This window comes from Bufo gargarizans, chromosome 4 (assembly GCF_014858855.1).
Source record: "Bufo gargarizans isolate SCDJY-AF-19 chromosome 4, ASM1485885v1, whole genome shotgun sequence".
Classification (NCBI taxonomy): domain Eukaryota; kingdom Metazoa; phylum Chordata; class Amphibia; order Anura; family Bufonidae; genus Bufo; species Bufo gargarizans.
In genome coordinates, this window is record NC_058083.1 from 497,606,997 (window position 1) to 497,625,566 (window position 18,570).

Consider the following 18,570-nt stretch of genomic DNA (forward strand, 5'->3'; position numbering starts at 1 on the left):
CTGCTCTGACTCATTTTTTTGTGGTTCCCGAGGGGCCTCGTGAGGGTCTGGCGGCCTCCAAGATCGCTGTGGATTCGGTCGACTATTACCATGGCCTATCGGTCCTGGGGTAGGGTTTCCCCTAGCTGGGGTTACCGTGCACTCCACCAGGGCGGTGGGGGCCTCCTGGGCTAGGCGCAATCGAGCCTCTACATCACAACTTTGTAAGGCGGCCACCTGGTCGACCTTACATACCTTTACCAAGTTCCACCAGCTGCACTCTCTGGCGTCGGCTGATGCTGCCCTAGGGCGCAAGGTATTGCAGGCTGTGGTTCCTGTTTAACCGTTGGACGTTTCCCTCTGGAGGTGTTGGTCTTCCCACCCCATGGACTGCTCTAGGACGTCCCATGGTCTGTCCCCCAATGGAATGGGCGAGAAAAGGATATTTTATTTTATTTTTTTGGTGAAACTCGCCTGTAAAATCTTTTTTTTTTTTTTTTTTTTTTTTTTTTTTTTTTTTCCCCCCCCCCATTGGGGGACACAGCTCCCACCTATTCTTGTCTGTTACAGGAGGGGTTGGTTCTATTCTATTGGGACCTTATGGTTTACGGTTTTCTTAATATTTGGTTTTTGTCTCCTCCTACTGGTTTTGCACGCACTGAGGTCCTCCTGTTGGAGCATGGGGGTATATTCAGTGGTGGAGGAGCTGTTTTTTTCTTATTTGCATAGTGTCTCCTCCTAGTGGTGGCATAAAGGGACACTGACAGGCCCAATTAGCATATTGAGTTATATATATCACAGTACAGGTCATATAAAGTGTATTAGAATCATGTAAGTATCCCCCCTGCCCACCTTATAAATATGGAAATATAAAGTTTTATAACCTGCTTGTCCGGTCTCCAATCTGCCCAAGGGGCGGCGTTTCATCTGAAAATGCAGCCAGCCAGCCGCTCCCAACTGCCGTTCTGAAGCCCCGCCCAGCTCATCAATATTCACGTGGCTGGGCGGCGGCTACAACTCTCCAGGTCTCGATCCTGCGCATGGGCAATCGAATCCTCCTGGCATCGTTCGTGTGTAATCTTCTGCGCCTGCGCCCCGCCGTGGTTAGATCGCGCCTGCGTACACACCCTGCCTGCGTCCCCGAGCCTCTGCCTCATGCGCCTGAAGCGCTGCTGCTATGAACAGTGTCTGGCGCATGCGCATGAGGCAGAGGCTCGGGGACGCAGGCAGGGTGTGTACGCAGGCGCGATCTAACCACGGCAGGGCGCAGGCGCAGAAGATTACACACGAACGATGCCAGGAGGATTCGATTGCCCATGCGCAGGATCGAGACCTGGAGAGTTGTAGCCGCCGCCCAGCCACGTGAATATTGATGAGCTGGACGGGGCTTCAGAACGGCAGTTGGGAGCGGCTGGCTGGGCGCATTTTCGGATGAAACGCCGCCCCTTGGGCAGATTGGAGACCGGACAAGCAGGTTATAAAACTTTACATTTCCGTATTTATAAGGTGGGCAGGGGGGATACTTACATGATTCTAATACACTTTAGATAACCTGTACTGTGATATATATATAACTCAATATGCTAATTGGGCCTGTCAGTGTCCCTTTAAGCTATACCCATGGTCTGTGTCCCCCAATGGAAAAAACTAGAAAGATTTTACAGGTGAGTTTCACAAAAAATCTCCTTTTTTAAACTTATGCAAATGAGCTTCTGAAGGTGCCCAGGCGTTACTGGGCGATGTGCCTAGAAAAACACACCTCTTTCAGCCCTCTGGCCCGCCCTTCTGTCCTATTACCTCCTCATCTGCCTCCAGCCGGCTGACGTCACGATTGTAATGAGGGTCAAAGAGTCTTTAATCTGATCTGAGCGGTCTAAAACGCTCAGATTAGGTGAAGGACTCCCTTTAAAGAGTAACTAAACTTTTGAATGAAATTTTACTATGATGTCCCTAATGCCCTAAAAAATCATTTTCCAATATACTTTATTAATTTAGTATTTTTCTTAGTGTTTTCCCTCCCTAAAGCCTGCTCAGCGGTGTACGGAGTACACATTTTATCAATGGGGCCACAGCATAGTGAGTATGGGCAGGAGCACATATTGCTGCTCCTGCCCGTGCTCCCCAGAGGCTTCCTAACTCCTGGCATAGCACATAGGTACCCTGTACTATGCCAGGATTAGCTGAGCGGAGCGGGCAGAAGCAGGAGCCCGCTCCGCACTCAGCTAATCCTGGCATAGTACAGGGTACCCATGTGCTATGCCAGGAGTTAGGAAATGCCACATCCTATTTGTCTGTCTGTGTCTATCCATCTATCTCGTCTGTCTGTCTGTCTATCTTTCCCACATCCCGTCTGTCTATCTATCCCGTCTATCTATCCCGTCTATCTATCTATCTACCTATCTCACATTTATCTATCAATGATCTTTTTTATATTTATCTTATTGCTCATAGTATATATATATATATTTAATACCTTGAGTTTCCCTTTAAGATTTTGTTAAGATAACTTACCATATCTGTTTTAGTGTATTCCACATGAAATTAATAGCAGAACATCTTCTCCTAGAACTAGTTCCTCTGTTATTCCTGCTTGGAAATGTTTGAATAAATTGACACCTGTTCCCTTGGTCCATAGGGTGCATCAATAGGGGTATTCTCATGCAATGTCCAATGCTGTTTGGGCCCAGTACGATTAAAGGGGTTGTCTCACTTCAGCCAATGGCATTTATCATGTAAAAAAAAAAAATTAATACAAGCCACTAATGTATTGTGATTGTCCATATTGCCTCCTTTGGCTGGATTCATTTTTCCATCCCATTGTACACTGCTCGTTTCCATGGTTATGACCACCCTGCAGTCCAGCAGCGGCGTCCGTGCTTGCACACTATAGGAGAAGGCGCCTATGCGTTCTCCCATGGTCCCAGCCACCAGAGAGGCCTGCGCTTTTTCCTATAATGTTCAAGCACGACCACTGCTTTTGGATTGCAGGGTGGTCGTAACCATGGAAACAAGCAGTGTATAATGTGATGGAAAAAATGAATCCAGCCAGCAAAGGAGGCAATATGGACAATCACATTACATTAGTAAGTGCCTTGTATTAACTTCCTCTACATGATAAATGCCATTTGCTAAACTGAGACATCCCATTTAAGCACAATGCACGCAAAGTTAAGGGGTGGGGGCTGCAATTTTGGGTGTTTTCCAAAAGAAAAAGTCTGAGTAGCCCCTCGCTAATGCGTCCCCACATCACGGGTGCTGCTCTGATGGCGGATGATGTCCATATGCTTATTATACGTCCCTCTTAACCTTTTGAGTGCTCTGACGTTGGATCATGCCAATGTCATCCACGTAACCGGAAGAAATAAGCGGCAACTACGACCTGGAGAGGAAGAATTGCGCATGTTTGTGCTCTGTGTTCCCCCCCCCCCCCCCTTTGCATCTCTCATGTAAATTGGTCAAAACATTTGCGTGCGCGATAATTAAGAAACAAGGCAACGTAAATCCCCTTTACTTATCCCACACACCAAAATGTTTATTTCTGCCTCCCTAATGAGGCTTAATGAGCCTAATGTTTTAACATGCAGTCTGCTGGAAAGCTTTCATTGGCTCTGCTTGTCTAATTAGTATCGACACAGCAAACAGACCCTATCGGTATCAGGCCATTAGTTTGGCTGTATATACACTGTAAATACATCTTTATTATCTGGCCTCCTGACAAGCCATCTGCTGGAGAAACAATGCCGCGATTTAGCAGATGTTGGCACTGAACGATAAAAGCATCCATTTAGTGAGATCGCGCCGCCATAGGGCAGACAGGACAGGGTTACACGGTGAAAGTGGGCACGCGGCTCCTATCTGTAATTTGTAGTCACAGTTGCGGGGAAATGATAAAACCATGCTATTGTGGATTTATAATTGTAGTCTCGTTTAGAAATGCAAGTAGTAATTAACTTGAAATCGGCATTATACACCAGAATTTGCATTTCCTGCTGGGTTGGAAATGCTGTTTTAATAACAGTTTGTTTTCACTCCATGAAATTACCTAAGGGTCCTTTTGTGTCGCTCCATTGTAGACGCTATTAACATTCTGAAGGAGATGCAAGAAAAAGATGTTCCCATGAACGAGGCCGCAACCGATTACTACTTCCACATCCTCAACAACATGGCCTTGAAAGGTGACGCCCAGGCTCTCAACCTCTTCCACGAGTACAGCGTGATGATGGGCCTGATCAACCCCAACGGCAGGATGTGCGCCCCGCTGGTGATGGTGCATCTGAAAAAGTAAGTGCTGGTTGGGGGGCTCATTCAGATGTGTAGAACGGACAGCACCCGGACTAAACACTAACCCAGTGTAGTCGGCCAATGCGCCAATGCCATTGTGCAATTTTTACTTAAGGGTAATCGGTCCATGTAGAGAAATTCACAGCCTGCGCCATTTAGGTCAGATTTTTCTGCAAAACTCGACCTTCTGCTTAATTGACAGGGCCAGCATGCTTGGTCCACCCCGTCCTGTCAATCAAGAAGTAGAGTGAAGCCAGGGAGAGAGAGGGTGCACATAGTCTCTCTTGGGCCCGCCCCGAGTGCACTTAAAGGGGTTGTCTCAGTTCAGCAAGTGGCATTTGTCATGTAGAGAAAGTTCATAAAAGGCACTTACTAATGTATTGTCATTGTCCATATTGCCTCCTTTGTTGGCTTGATTCATTCTTCCATCATATCATACACTGCTTATTTCCATGGTTACGACCACCCTGTGATCTAGTTGCAGTGGTCGTGCTTGCACACTGTAGGAAAAAGCACTAGCCTATGTGAGCACCCACGGTCCCAGCCACCAGAGAGGCCGGGGATTTTTCCTATAGTGTGCACGCACGACCACCACTGATGGATTGCGGGGTGGTCGTAACCATTGAAGCAAGCAGTGTGCAATATGATGGACAAATGAATCAAGCCAACAAATGAAGCAGTATGGGTAATCACAATACATTAGAAAGTGGCTTGTATTATTTTCCTCTACACAATACATTTTATTTTCTGAAATGAAACAACTTCTTTAACCTCTTCCCGACATATTACGTAATAGTACGTTATGGCGGCAAGTGACTAAGTCATGGTGATCGGGCAGGCACCGGATCGCTGTAAAAGTTGATGCCGGCTGATTAACCCCTTCTATGCTGCGGTCAGCGCTGACCGCGGCATAGAAGGTGCATTCGGCAGGTGAGGGGGCCCATCGGGTAATTGCGCTGCTGTGACAGGGACCCGATGGGTGACAAGGCAGACCGGTGCCATGCATAGGCTGCCCAATGCTTTGCACGGCATTGGGACCTGCCTTTTACAGGTGCCGAAGAGATCCAGCCTCAGGCTGCGTCTCCTAGGCAACCTGTTAGTGTATTACTCTATGTATTACTCTAACAGGTAATGCATTGCAGAAGGGATCAGACCCTCAAAAGTTGAAGTCCCAGAGTGAGACAGAAATAAAGTAAAAAAAAAAAAAAGCTAAACATTTATTTTTTATTAAAAAGTTTCAAGTAAAAAAAGAAAAAAAAAACGCCCTCTTTCCCCTGATTTTATAATAAAAAAAAATAATTAAAAAAACACATATTAGGTATCATCGCATCCATAACGACCAGCTCTATAAGTATATCACTTGATCTACCCGGTCCGATAAACACCATAAAAAAAAAAAAAAACTGTGTCAAAAAAGCCATTTTTGTTACCTTACATCACAAAAAGTGCAACGCCAAGCGGTCAAAAAGGTGTATGTCCTACAAAAGGGTACCAATAAAACCGTCACCTCATCCTGCAAAAAATGAGCCCCTACATAAGAAAATCGCTCAAAAAATAAAAAATACTATAGCTCTCAGAACATGGGGACATTAAAACATAATCTTTTTGTTTCAAATATGCTATTATTGTGTTAAAGTGAAATAAATAAAAAAGTATACATATTGGGTATCGCTGCGTTCGTAACAACCAGCTCTATAAAAATATCACATGACCTAACCCCTCAGGTGAACACTGTAAAAATAAATTTAAAAAACTGCCAAAAAGCTATTTTACGTCACCTAGCAGGTAAACCTAATATATTATAGTGTTGTTATGAGTGACCAAATTGTGATGACTAGATGGCTGAGTCGGTGCATCTACGAACTGCTGGCCTGGTGGGGTGTCCCTGGTAAGCAGTGGTTAGTACCTACCAAACTGACCCATGGAAGGACAGTTGGTAAAGCGGCATTAGTGCCCAAGCTTCATTTATGGCTTTGGGGAGTGAAGGCTAGCCCATCTGGTCCAATTGCTAAAGAAAGGTCCTGCTGGCTGAGATAGAAAGGAGTCAGGGCACACAGTGCATCATGGCTTGCTAAGGGTGCTGCATAGCCTGGAGACCGGTCCTATTGCCCATGCTGACCCCTGTCCACTGCCATAAGCCCATGTTATGGAAACTTAAGCGTCAGAACTGCACTTAGGAGCAGTGGAAGAAGGTGGTCTGGTCTGATGAATCACATTTTCTTTTACATCATGTGATTAGCTCTGTAGACGTGACGTGGGTCACTTACGTGAGGAAGAGATGGCATCAGAATGTGCTATATGAAGAGGAGGAGCCGGCAGTGTGTTGCTCCGGGCGGTGTTCTGCTGGGAAACCTTGGATCCTGCCATGCACATGTACCCCCTACCCAAGTCTGCAAAACACGGATCCTAAAAAACAAAAAAGAATCCGTATTGGATCAGTTTTTTTGTTGATCCGCAAACTGACAAGAATAGGGCAAGTTATATTTCTCGCCCAGTTTCCTTGGGGGACACAGAAGACCTTGGGTATAGCTCATCTCCCTAGGAGGCGTGACACTAAGTAAGAACTGTTAGCCCCTCCTCCACAGCTATACCCTCAGCCTGGAGAGAGAGACTGCCAGTTTTTAGCTTAGTGTCCAAGGAGGCAAGACACTCCCTGCTCTGCAGGGCTGTTTTCTCCTTGTTTTAATTTTAGATTTTTACTTTATTCTTTTCTTTTTGTTCCAGAACATCAGGGACAACAGAGACGCACTAGACCTCTCTGTTTCTCCCGGGGTCGAGCTGCGCCAGTGCCGGTCATCCGCACTGCTGCCTCCCCCACAGAAGGCAAGGTGGATCAGGGCAGCTCCCCTACATCCCGCCAGCGCAAGGGTCGCCCGCACGCCAAGTCCCTCTTCCAGCGTCCTGCCACTACGGTGCCAGTAGCTGAAGGGGCGACCCTGCTGGAACGGACCGAGGGTGAAGACGGCTGTGGTGAGAGATTGGCTTCTCCAGCCCTACGTCCCCCCCCCCACCCCGGTCTCCTGCGTGCCTGACCCCCATACTGACAGGGCCTCTGGACCCTTTTGTCCCTGCTAGTCCTAGGCTGGCCCCTGGCTGCCACAGGGCGACATTCTGCTCCCTCTCCTCCCCTCCATAGGACATTGGCACCCTTCTCCCTGACAAGAAGAATGCCTGGGGAGCTGCAGAGGTTCGCACCTAGCTGCCCCTGACGTAGGGGTTATGCAGGCCTCCCACCCTCACAGACCCGGTCTCAGGGTCCCCCTCCCTCTTACCGGCCACTGCTTCAGGGCCAGAGGGCCCGCGCCTTGCTGCCCCTGACCCATCACGGGCACCGGTCCAAGGGCAAGGTGGTTGTGGCTGCCGGCCATATGGAGCGCTGTTCTAGGCCAAGGGCCCGCTCCAGGGGTGAAATGGCTGCCGGGTCATCGCTTCCGACAGCGGGTGGGCACCGCGGCCTACAAATGAGCGCTATGCCTCAACAGCCCCCGGCCGACCGTCGGAACATTCCGGTCGGCCGGGCGCCGCAAAATGTTGTTCCCCTCCTGGGCGACACTTCGCGGCAGCGATCCCACTCTATCCGGGTCCCCAGCTCTTCCGGCCCGCGGGGTGGGCACCCGCGGCCGGTATGTGCCGCTCCGTAGGCCCGGCCGGTACTTTAAATACTGTGCGGCCCCGGTCAGCCGGGCGCCGCTAAAAATTTAGACCCCGGCTTCACGGCCTGCTAGGCCGCAAAATTCGGGCCTCTGTTGGAGGGGGCTGGAACTTCTCCGGGCGCGAATCTTCCCGCCTGGAGGTTCCCCCGCCCCCAGAGGATCGCAGTGCCGCCCCCAGGCCGGATCCCTGTTAACCCCTTGGGTACAGGCCGGCTTCCGATGGGCCTGTGTGGCTTTCTGCCTCAGTGAGGCTGGGTTATAATAAATAAATTAAACAAAAAAAAAAAAGAAATTAAATTATTTATTAATATGACTTGTGGGCTGCGCAGGACACTGCAGCCTCATCTCAGAGTGCTGCCTGTATACATGCCCCCCTTCCATAGGTGGCATGGTGTCGCGCTCCCCGGCTGCGGCGCTACCAGGGTCATTTCCCCTTCTAGGCAGTTTTTTTTGCCCTCTCTGCGCTACGGCGCTGGTCAGTGCATGCGGCCTTTTCTGTAGGGTGCCTGCCATGTGCAGGACCCCCCTCCTGGCGGGATACTGCACTCTCCTTAACTGCGGGTTGGCCTTGTGCATGATCGCCCTTTCATTGGCGGCCTACTGCAGTTTCTCCGGATACGGTGCTGGCCATGTGCACGACCACCTTCCATAGGTGGAACACGGCAATTCGTTGCCGGCCATGTGCGTGACCCCTTCCATAGGCGGAACGCTACACTCTCACTGGATTCGTTGCCGATCATGTGCATGACCCCCTTCTTAGGCGGAATATTGCACTCTCATCGGATTCGGTGCTGGCCATGTGCACGACCCCCTTCCTTAGGCGGAACGCCGCACTGTCTCTGGATTCGCTGCCTGCCATAGGCATGACTCCCTTCTGTGGACGGCATTCGGCACTCTCACTGGATTCACTGCCAGCCATGTGCATGACCACCTTCCATAGGCGGTATGATGCACTCTCATTGGATTCACTGCCGGCCTTGGGCATGCCTCCTTCCCTGGTGGCGGCATACATACACTCCCTCGGTCGGTGGTTGTTCTCTCGCCGGTACGTTGTTGGCCAGGTGCATGAACCCTATGCATGGCGGGGTGCTTGCACTCTCTCTGGATCCACTGCCGGCCATATGCATGACCCCTCTTCCGTGGGCGGTGTACGCACTCTCACTGGATTCGCTGCCGGCCATGGGCATGCCTCCTTTAGGTGACATACGCACATTTTCACCGGCTGCTCGCACTCTCCCTGAATGCGATGCTGGCCATGTGCATGGCCCCCCCCCACCCTTCGTGTTCTGGGCGGCATACTACACTCTCACCGGATACATTGCTGGCCTTGAGCATGGCCTTCTAACATGGGTGGAACGCTTGTGTTCCCATTGGATGCGGTGCTGGCCTTGTGCGTGACCACCCCTCATTCCATGGGCGGAATTTTGCACGCTCACGGGATTCAAGGCTGTCCTTGTATGTGCTGTGCTGGACTTGCTCATGTTCCCCCTTCATTGGTGGAGTAGTTGCACTCTCACAAAATTTCGGTGTTGGGTGAATTGTTGCACACTCACTTAATGCTAGGATAGCCCTGTGCATGACCCCCCTTTCACTAGGTGGACCTCCTGCGTTCCTGCTGGATACTGTGTGGCCATGTGCATGGCGCCCTTCTGGGCGAAGTAGGGTATGCCCTACTTCTCTGACGTAGTTACGACCTTGGGCATCACCCCCTTTTTGGGGCGGGCCCTTGCACTCTTGCTGACTGCAGTTTGCCAGGTACATGTCCCCCCCTTTCGAGGAGGTCAGTTTGCGTTCTATCGCATACCTTACTAGTCTTGTGCATAACTCCTTTTCAGTTGCACTTCCGTAGATACTGTGGGACTCTGTGGCTGGCCTTCTTCGCTGAGTGATATTTTTGCAGTGAGCGGACGTTCTTGTGCGTTGTTTGTGCCGTGTATGCCTTCTCGTCCCGTAGGTGGGTTAGCCTTCTCACTGCTTACGGGGCTACTCGTACCTATGCCTCCTTTCCCCCTGCGACATACTTTTTCTCTTGGGAGACGGTGTTTGCAGCAAGCCTTGCACTATTCTCTAAGGAGATCATTCTGTCCACCTGTGTGAGCCTAAGGTGTTGTCCAATAAGCAACAGATGAATACCTTATATTTAAGTAGACGGGCTCTGCTGCTCGCTACTGCACCGAGCTGGGTGGTACTCACTCATTTCGTTGGCCCTTCCGCCCGGGGAGTGTTCGTGGTTCCTAGATACGTACCCATTCGTCCTTCCGCGGCATTGTTTCCCTGCGCTAGTGGTCACATGGTCGAGAGTGCTGTCTGCAGCGCCCTTCGCATTTTATGTTGGCTCTGGCAGGACTACGGTCCCCTCGCCTAGTACCTTTTCCTCCTCTTCGGGTGCAGTGTGGTATGATTCTTTCCGGTTGGCGCCCTCGGTGCTTCAGTCTGATCTGCTACCAGGTTCGGGCTGCTCTTCTTGGGAAGGTCACCCAACTTCTCTTGGGTGCTCGCCTACCCAGGTCCGGAGGACCTCCGCCTTGAGTTCTTCAGGGTATTCAAGGCGGTGGACCGGGTGTCTCAGTGTAGCGGTGTGCTGCTTTTGAGCTGTTCTATGGCTTCTCTGTTGCCCACTCCTATGCCGGCCTCTGTCTCGACCGCCTTTTCTCGCCGGTTGGTTTGGCTCCCACTCGGTACAGATCACTCCGATGTGGCTTCTGTTCCGGCCGCGCTTCAGAGGCTGTTCCTTCACTGCCCTTCCCTCGGGGGAGAGCGTGGTTGTTCATGTGGATGGTACTGGTGTTCCCTTTGAGTCCCCCTTGTCCACACTGGTTGTACTAGCTGTGTACCTAGTTACCGGGTCTACGGCGTTCTGTCCTCCCGCTGGGTGCAGATTGCGTTTTTGTTTTTTTGTTTTCAATTCTAGGCAATGTTTCTGCTATGGACTTACCTTCTCGGTAGCTTGGGAGGACTGCCTTTTGCCAAGATTGTCTTCAGATCTCCCACTCCGGGACTGTAGTCCGTCTTCCTGTGGTGACTGCATCGGCTTGGGTTTTAGCCTGTCTTGTCCTGGCATCTGGCGGTTGCTGGACGGACCCTTCGGTTCCTGTCCGTTTGTCCTTCTGCTCCCCCACTCAGGGTGGATCCGGGACAACTTGCTCGGGGGCCGGCGGGACCAGTTCTACCGACCGTTCTACCCGTGTTACTGGTCTGCGCCTGATCATTGGGTTTTCACCCTCTTGCCCAGGCGACTCTAGTGGGCTCGCTAGTGTTCGCTCCTGGCCGTGTTTCGTCCAGGATCTGTTGGAGGACTTAGGTTTTTACCTGGGGTTCTGTGGGAAGCTGGGCGTTCCCCCGCTCTTCCTTTCTCTCTCCATGGTTCTGTTTTTCTCCAGTCCGGCCTGGAACTGGGACTGGGACTCTGTCGCTTGAAGTATCAGGTGTCAGCGCTGCCCTTCTTCTTTCAGCGTTCCCCGGCCCTCTGGGCCTGTCTGGACCTTCTTCCGTGGAGCAGCTCTTGGGTTCCTTTGTGCTGCCCTCCGGTACCGCCCTGGGACCTACATACTGGGCTCTTGGCGCTCCAATCTTTCGCTTGGAGCCGTTACAGTGGTTCTCTCTACTCCTTCTGTCCTGTACGGTTGTGTTTCTGTAGCCATCGTGTCTCTGGCGGGTGCCTGAGTGGCGGCCCTTCTTGTTCCGAGCCTTTTGTCTTTCCCCAGGACAGGGCTGTTCTCCATTCCGTCTCTTCCTTCCTTCTGAAGGTGGTGTTTGTCTTTCATTTCGTCGAGGCAGTCGTCCTCCCCTTCCCACCCCCGGGAACGGACACTTCACCGGTTTGGACGTTGTTTGGACCTTGCAGTTTTTTACTTGGAGATCTCCGACTCTTGTCTACGTTCGGCCTCTTGGGTTCCAGGAGGTCCGCGCGAAGGGTTGACGGCATCCAGGGTGGCTTTCCTCCTCTTTCTCAGAGTGGCTATTGCTGTGGTTGCCGCACCAAGGGCAGGGTTCTGCTTCATTTCACCAGAGCTGTCGGTTCCTCCTGGGTCAGAGGCATTAGGCTTCGGCCATGCATTTGTGCAAGGCGGTCACTTCTTCCTTGCACACCTTACCAGGTTCTACAGGGTGCGTACTCGGGCTTCAGCGTCTGCTGCCTTGGGCCGCCTGGTCTGCAGGCGGCGGTTTCTTGATGCCTTCGGGTGCTTCGCCTTGGTGCTGTGGTCCCTCCCCTCTTGGACTGCTATTGAACGTCCCAAGGTCTTCTGTGTCCCCCAAGGAAACTGGGCGAGAAAACGAGATTTTTGTATAACTTACCAGTAAAATCTCTTTCTCGCTCTTTCCTTGGGGGACACAGCACCCACCCATTCTTTGTTCTTCTCTGCACGGTTTCCGGGTTTGTTTTACCCGTTGGGTAGTTGGCTTGTTGGTTCCACTTTTGGACTTTGCCTTGTTTTCACTACTTGGACACGCAACTGACAGTCTCTCTCTCCAGGCTGAGGGTATAGCTGTGGAGGAGGGGCTAACAGTTCTTACTTAGTGTCACGCCTCCTAGGGAGATGAGCTATACCCAAGGTCTTCTGTGTCCCCCAAGGAAAGAGCGAGAAAGAGATTTTACTGGTAAGTTATACAAAAATCTCGTTTTCTTACGGAAACGGAATGCACATGGAGTCATTTTGGGTTCTTTGCGAACCCATTTAAATAAATTAATTTGTTCTGCATACGTACCTGTAAAAAACGAAACGGAAAAAAAAATATGGTCGTGTGCATGAGCCCTTAGGCTACTTTCACACTAGCGTTCGGGCGGATCCGTTCTGAACGGATCCGCCCATAATAATGCAGACGGAGGCTCCGTTCAGAACGGATCCGTCTGCATTATATTAGCTAAAAAAAGCTAAGTGTGAAAATAGCCTGGGACGGATCCGTCCAGACTTTCAATGTAAAGTCAATGGGGGACGGATCCGCTTGAAGATTGAGCCACATTGTGGCATCTTCAAACGGATCCGTCCCCATTGACTTACATTGTAAGTCTGGACGGATCCGCACGCCTCCGCACGGCCAGGCGGACACCCGAACGCTGCAAGCAGCGTTCAGCTGTCCGCCTGTCCGTGCGGAGGCGAGCGGAGCGGAGGCTGAACGCCGCCAGACTGATGCAGTCTGAGCGGATCCGCCTCCATTCAGACTGCATCAGGGCTGGACGGCTGCGTTCGGGTCCGCTCGTGAGCTCCTTCAAACGGAGCTCACGAACGGAAACCCGAACGCTAGTGTGAAAGCAGCCTTAGGCAGATGGTTTTAACATTATAGCTAGTGTTCAGATGTGTCTGCCCTTTCAGCTCTAATTTGCTTAACCCTTAGGATACTGGAGGTTTTCTCGTTTTTGCGTTTTCATTTTTCTTCCCTATCTTCCTTGAGCCATAATAAGCTGTATAAGGGCTTTTTTTTCCAGGACAAGTTGTACTTTCTAATGCAATCATTTAATATGGCATACAATGTAGTGGGAAGCGGGGAAAAACGTCCAAATAGGCTGGAATTTGAAAAAAAAATAAAAAATTCCTCCACCGTTTTACGGGTTTTCTGCCCACGGCATTCCATTTGCAGCAAAACTTGCCTGTGTCCTTCATTCTCCGGGTCAGTACGATTACAACAATACCACATATGTATAGGTTTTTATGTCTAAATGGTGCAAAAATACATTTAAACTTTGAAAAAAAAATATATACTTTTTATTTTATTTTTATTTTTTTATCGCCATATTCTGACCCCCATAATTTTTTTTTTGGAGTTATATCTACTGAGCTGTGTGGGGGCAATCTGTCGTTTTTTGATACCATTTTGGAGTGTGTGTGACCTTTTGATCATATTTAATTACATTTTTTGGGTTAGGAGAAGCAATGAAAAAATGGCAAATTGGCCTTTTTGACCCTTTTCTCTTACGCCATTTACTGTATTGGGTCACGGTGATGCCCATGATGTTTATATTTTTTTATATTTATGTTTTTTTTTTATTCTACGGAAAGGGGGGTGGTTTAAACTTTTTTTATATTTTTTTTCCAAGTTTTTATATATTTTTTTATTTTTACCTTTTTTTTATTTTATTTTGATGCTCATTTTTGAGTTTACAAATTCCATTTATATTTTTTTTTTTCCATAATGAATTTTTTACATCCATTGTTTGTACAAGAATTGCTCATTTCTTATGTTTGCCTGCCACCTCCTGGCCCAAATAAGAAATGCAGCTTCAATGCCCTGGGTCTCTTCAGAGAGACACAGCACATTAAAATCAATTACCGGCATCCTCATTCGCCGCAGAGTATGCCGGTAAGAAGCCCGGAAGTGCAAGCTTCCGGATTTTTCACCCTTTAGATGTTGTGATCTCAATTGATCATGGCATCTAAAGGCTTTAAAGGGGTTGTCCAAGTTATATTTATTGATGAGCTATCTTCAGGATAGTGAAAAATTATGTTTAGAGCAGCACTTCAGTACCTTCTTGACTCAATTCCGGAGGTATGCATCAGCCAGTCTTGAGCCCCCGATCCACAGCAGCTCACTAATAGATATTCAGTTAATCGATGACAGCAGCGTTATTCTCCATTAATTCCTTATTGTTGGTTTATCAATGATATACATACAAAACCGACCCATAAAAACAGCAACGTTTCGACTACTGCGTAGTCTTTATCAAGCTTGATAAAGACTACGCCGTAGTCAAAATGTTGCTGTTTTTATGGGTCGGTTTTGTACCTATATCATGGATTAACCAACAATAAGGAATTAATGGAGAATAACGCTGCTGTCATCGAAACAGCAGAGACCCACCGGCCATGACGCCAGCTACACGCGCGAGCCGTCGCCATGTTTGCACTTTACTCCATATCAGCAGTGAAGGGGTTAAGGTCTCCCACACAATATCACAACATGCTGGCAAAACCCTTGAGGCTGCAATGCACAACACAACCACTGGGTGGCACCACTAGATGCATATGAGATAGACCTCTTGTGACACAATATCACAGAATGGTATTGTTTTAAAAAGCTGGATATCTCGTAGCATGCATATCAGGAGATGTCCAGCCAAGAGTAAAAGTAACAATCATGAAATTTGGCACACAGGTACATCAGGTGTCCAGGAAGGTTTTAGACCAGGTCTCAGCTCTCTAGGACGTACAGTTCCTAAGATATTCCCGAAAAATGCATTTGCCAATAGAAGCCTGGTCACATGACCTTTATCAGCCAATAGAAGTTCGTAGGTCCTCCAGCCTCCACATACAGTTTTACTCCAGGTTTCCATAACAATCCAGCCATTAAAGCTTTAAAGGAAATCTGTCACCGGGATAATAGTTATTGCAGTAAAGCCATGGCCTAATAGCACTTGGTGCCTTATTTCAAGCTGTGCCTTTGTTCAAGCAATAGATGTTTTTATCTTCTGAAAATCCAGTTTATTTGGTATGCAAATGAGCTAGTAAGGTGCCCAGAGGGGCGTCACTCTTGCAGGAAGGAGCCCAGACACGCCCCCTGCCACAATGTGTCCACCCTCGAAAGACTAACTTCAAGCCCATGCCCCCAGGTCCTGCTAAGCCACGCCCCCGATCCAGTTAGGTCACGCCCCCTCCCACACAGCCTACAGGAATTGAAAAAATAAAGTTAAAAATCAACTTCTGTCAGATGCAGGGGTGGGAGGGACGGTGAATTTCTAACTGCAGCTCACACTCAGACAGCACAGTGCTGCTGTCTGAGAGTGAGCTGTTCTTAAGGACATCCTTGTGTCTGTACAGGCCCTGCGCCAGATGGAGGACAGGGATTCTGACAGCCGGACTGGCCTAAAACTGGACCTCTGTCCACCCTAGGGGCAGGCTGCTGTGGAGGTCACAGTTGAGGGGATGGTCCGCTATGGAGGTCAGTGTTAAGGTGCAGATTGCTGTAAAGGCCACTGTTAACAGGGCTGGCCCCTGTGGAGGTCACTGTCAAGGGGGTGGTGTGTTGTGAAACTCGCTGTTAAAGGGGAAGGCTGCTGTAAAGGTCAAAGTTAAGGGGGTGGGCTGCTGTGGAGGTCCAATTTTAAGGGATGGGGCACTGTGGGGGGGCGGTCAGTGTTAAGGGTTGGGGGATTGTGGAGGTCACTTAAGGGGGTGGGGGTGCTGTAGATGTCACTGTTATAGTGGATAGTGTTGATATCCTTTAACAACACACACAAACATTCAATGAAATAGATGAAATATACCCGAGCGAAGCCTCTGTATCACCTATACTGTTATTTTATGTAGTAAGCAAATGCTGCAATATCCAGGGCAACTTTATTGTTACCATTAGGACTTTAGAGCTGGAGACGGAGGACAAAGACGAATGTACTCGCTCACCCTTGCGGGATAAGACAGCGATAAGATGGTTCCTCGTCAAGGATCGCTGAGTCGTAATTAAGTTACATTCATGGCTATTGGTTTTTGAAGGATGATTGGTAAATGACTGGCTTGATGTGCTTTGTACGGATAGTGTTCGATAGGCTGATTTTTTTTTAGATTTTTTTTTAGATTTTTTTTTTTTCTTCCCTCCTCTGTCAGAAAATCCTGTTGAGTCTGATAATGTAAATGTGGCATTTCTTATGCCGAACAAAAGAGCAAGGAAATGAGCTATCTTGTCTAATCATTCAGTTGTTTAACACAGACTTCCAGTGTAGGCTTAATTGGCTGGAAAGCACTTGACATGTGAAGTTAGAGCTGCTCGAAATGCGTGTTTGAGTAAATTTTAAAATAAGTGACAGCTAAATTGTACCTAGGGAAATTACAAAGCCTTCAACACAGTTAATTTTTTTTTTTTTTTGGGTGAGGATTAGTTGTGGTGAGGATTTCATCACTAGTCTCCTTGAAGATTCCTTATTGTCGCAGTGGCCAGTTTGGATTAACCGTTTCCTGCCTGGGGAGACATTTTTTAAAAATCTTTTTTTTAATTTTCAAAGGGTTACCTGTTCAGAAAGAAATGCCCATCAGTTCGTATTCTTGTTTTTCACCAAGTGCCGACATCTGCTGCAGATTAAAGCTGGAAGGATTTGGGGGGGGGGGGGGTTTATTTTATTTTTATTTTTTTTAATTCTGCAGTCCTCACTTGTAATTCCCCTTTCTCTCCTCCTCTAGTGGTTTTCAGGTTTGAGAGCTTTTCAATCAGCAAAGCCCTTAGGTAAATTGCCACTTAGCTTAAGCCTTGTGCGTGACACTGCAGCACTCCACCGTAATATCAATCAATATTATGCATTTGCCACGTTACATCCCCCTCCCCTCCATTAAAGTTATAGAGTGCATGTTCCTGTGTGCACACAAGTAGTGATTAAAAAATGGGGCTTGTGTGTGTTTTAACCCAGCGACTCAGACACACGTGTGTGCGCGCGCGTGGGGAGTAAGTCAGGAGCCATCCACATATTTGTATTGCAGGAATGTTACATTGATCAATGTCGGCCGTTCCCACTGATCTTGGTGGGATCAGGCGACTATTTTATGTGTATGTTGACCGTCCACCGTCAGAAGATTTGAGCGGAGGGTATCTCGGCAAGCCTAAGGGCGCATTCACAGGACTGTGCCGCGTTTTGCGATCCACAAAACACCGATGCTGCCCGTGTGCGGACGGCCCATTATAGATATGCCTATTCTTGTCCGCAATTGTGGACAAGCATAGGACATGCTCTATTTTTTTTGCAGGGCATCGGAACAGAACAACAGATGCGGACAACACACTGTGTGCCGTCCACATTTTTTACGGCCGCATTGAAATGAATGAACGGTCATGTGAATGAGCCCTAAGCCTTTGATTCCACAGAAGTTAACCCATTGTCAGAGATGGTTATCAGCGGTATGTTCCTCTCTCCTCACTGAAATCAACACGAATGCATGTTTGAAGTCCATGAAGATGGCCCCAGGTCCGACCGATGGTACCCCCAATGATCATGACAATAGGGGGTCCCTGAGTTTCCTCTCTGAATGGAGTGGTGGCGTTAGTATGGTCAGGCGTCCGGCTTCCTGTCCGTTACAGGGCCTGGGTGTGCTCCTTTTCTGAGGCTTCACACTCATACAGCAGCATTGCACCATCTGAGCATGAGCTGCAGCCTCCTTTTTGAGTTGAGGCAAGGTGATGTGTATGTATGTCTACCACTCCGTTCACTTCTATGGGACTTCCAGAGATTACTAAACTCTTTACTCGGCGGTCCCGCAGAAGTAAATTGATCGAGTGATCATGCGCACCACCACTCGATTCATACAGGGATTTTTTGGCCCCTGATTCTCTTCATCAGTGGGGTTCCCAGCAGTCGGCCCCCTAGGAATCATGCATCATGGATAGGTGATAAATGTTAGAAAACCTCAGATGGGAAGCATATCTTCTCCAGTAAGTCAAAAGTATAAAGAAAAAATAGTCTGATATTCTACACTAGCCCTCTGCTCTAGAGGTGACCCCAGCATTTCTCCACATCTAGTCATAATTTCTCCAATTCACCCAATTTTTAGCATTTTCATTTTCTACTCTCTTCATTCCCAGATCCATAACTTTTTTTATTTTTCCGTTCACATAGCCGTATGAGTGCTTGTTTTTTGTTGAACAAGTTGTACTTTCTAATGGCTCCATTTGATATTGCATACAGTGCAGTGGGAAGCAGAATTTTTTTTTTGGGGTAGAACTGGAAAATAAAATGAAATTCCCC

General features: G+C 48.6%; 1 protein-coding gene across 1 annotated transcript in view; it reads left to right on the top strand.

Annotated features, from left to right (window-relative positions):
- The window catches only part of LRPPRC (leucine rich pentatricopeptide repeat containing), a 184,992-nt gene that overhangs the window by 108,978 nt on the left and 57,444 nt on the right, over positions 1–18,570 (top strand). Inside the window, exon 23 of the mRNA XM_044289233.1 lies at positions 4,053–4,260. Within this exon, the coding sequence (XP_044145168.1) occupies positions 4,053–4,260 (208 nt within the window). The remainder of the gene's footprint in view (positions 1–4,052; positions 4,261–18,570) is intronic.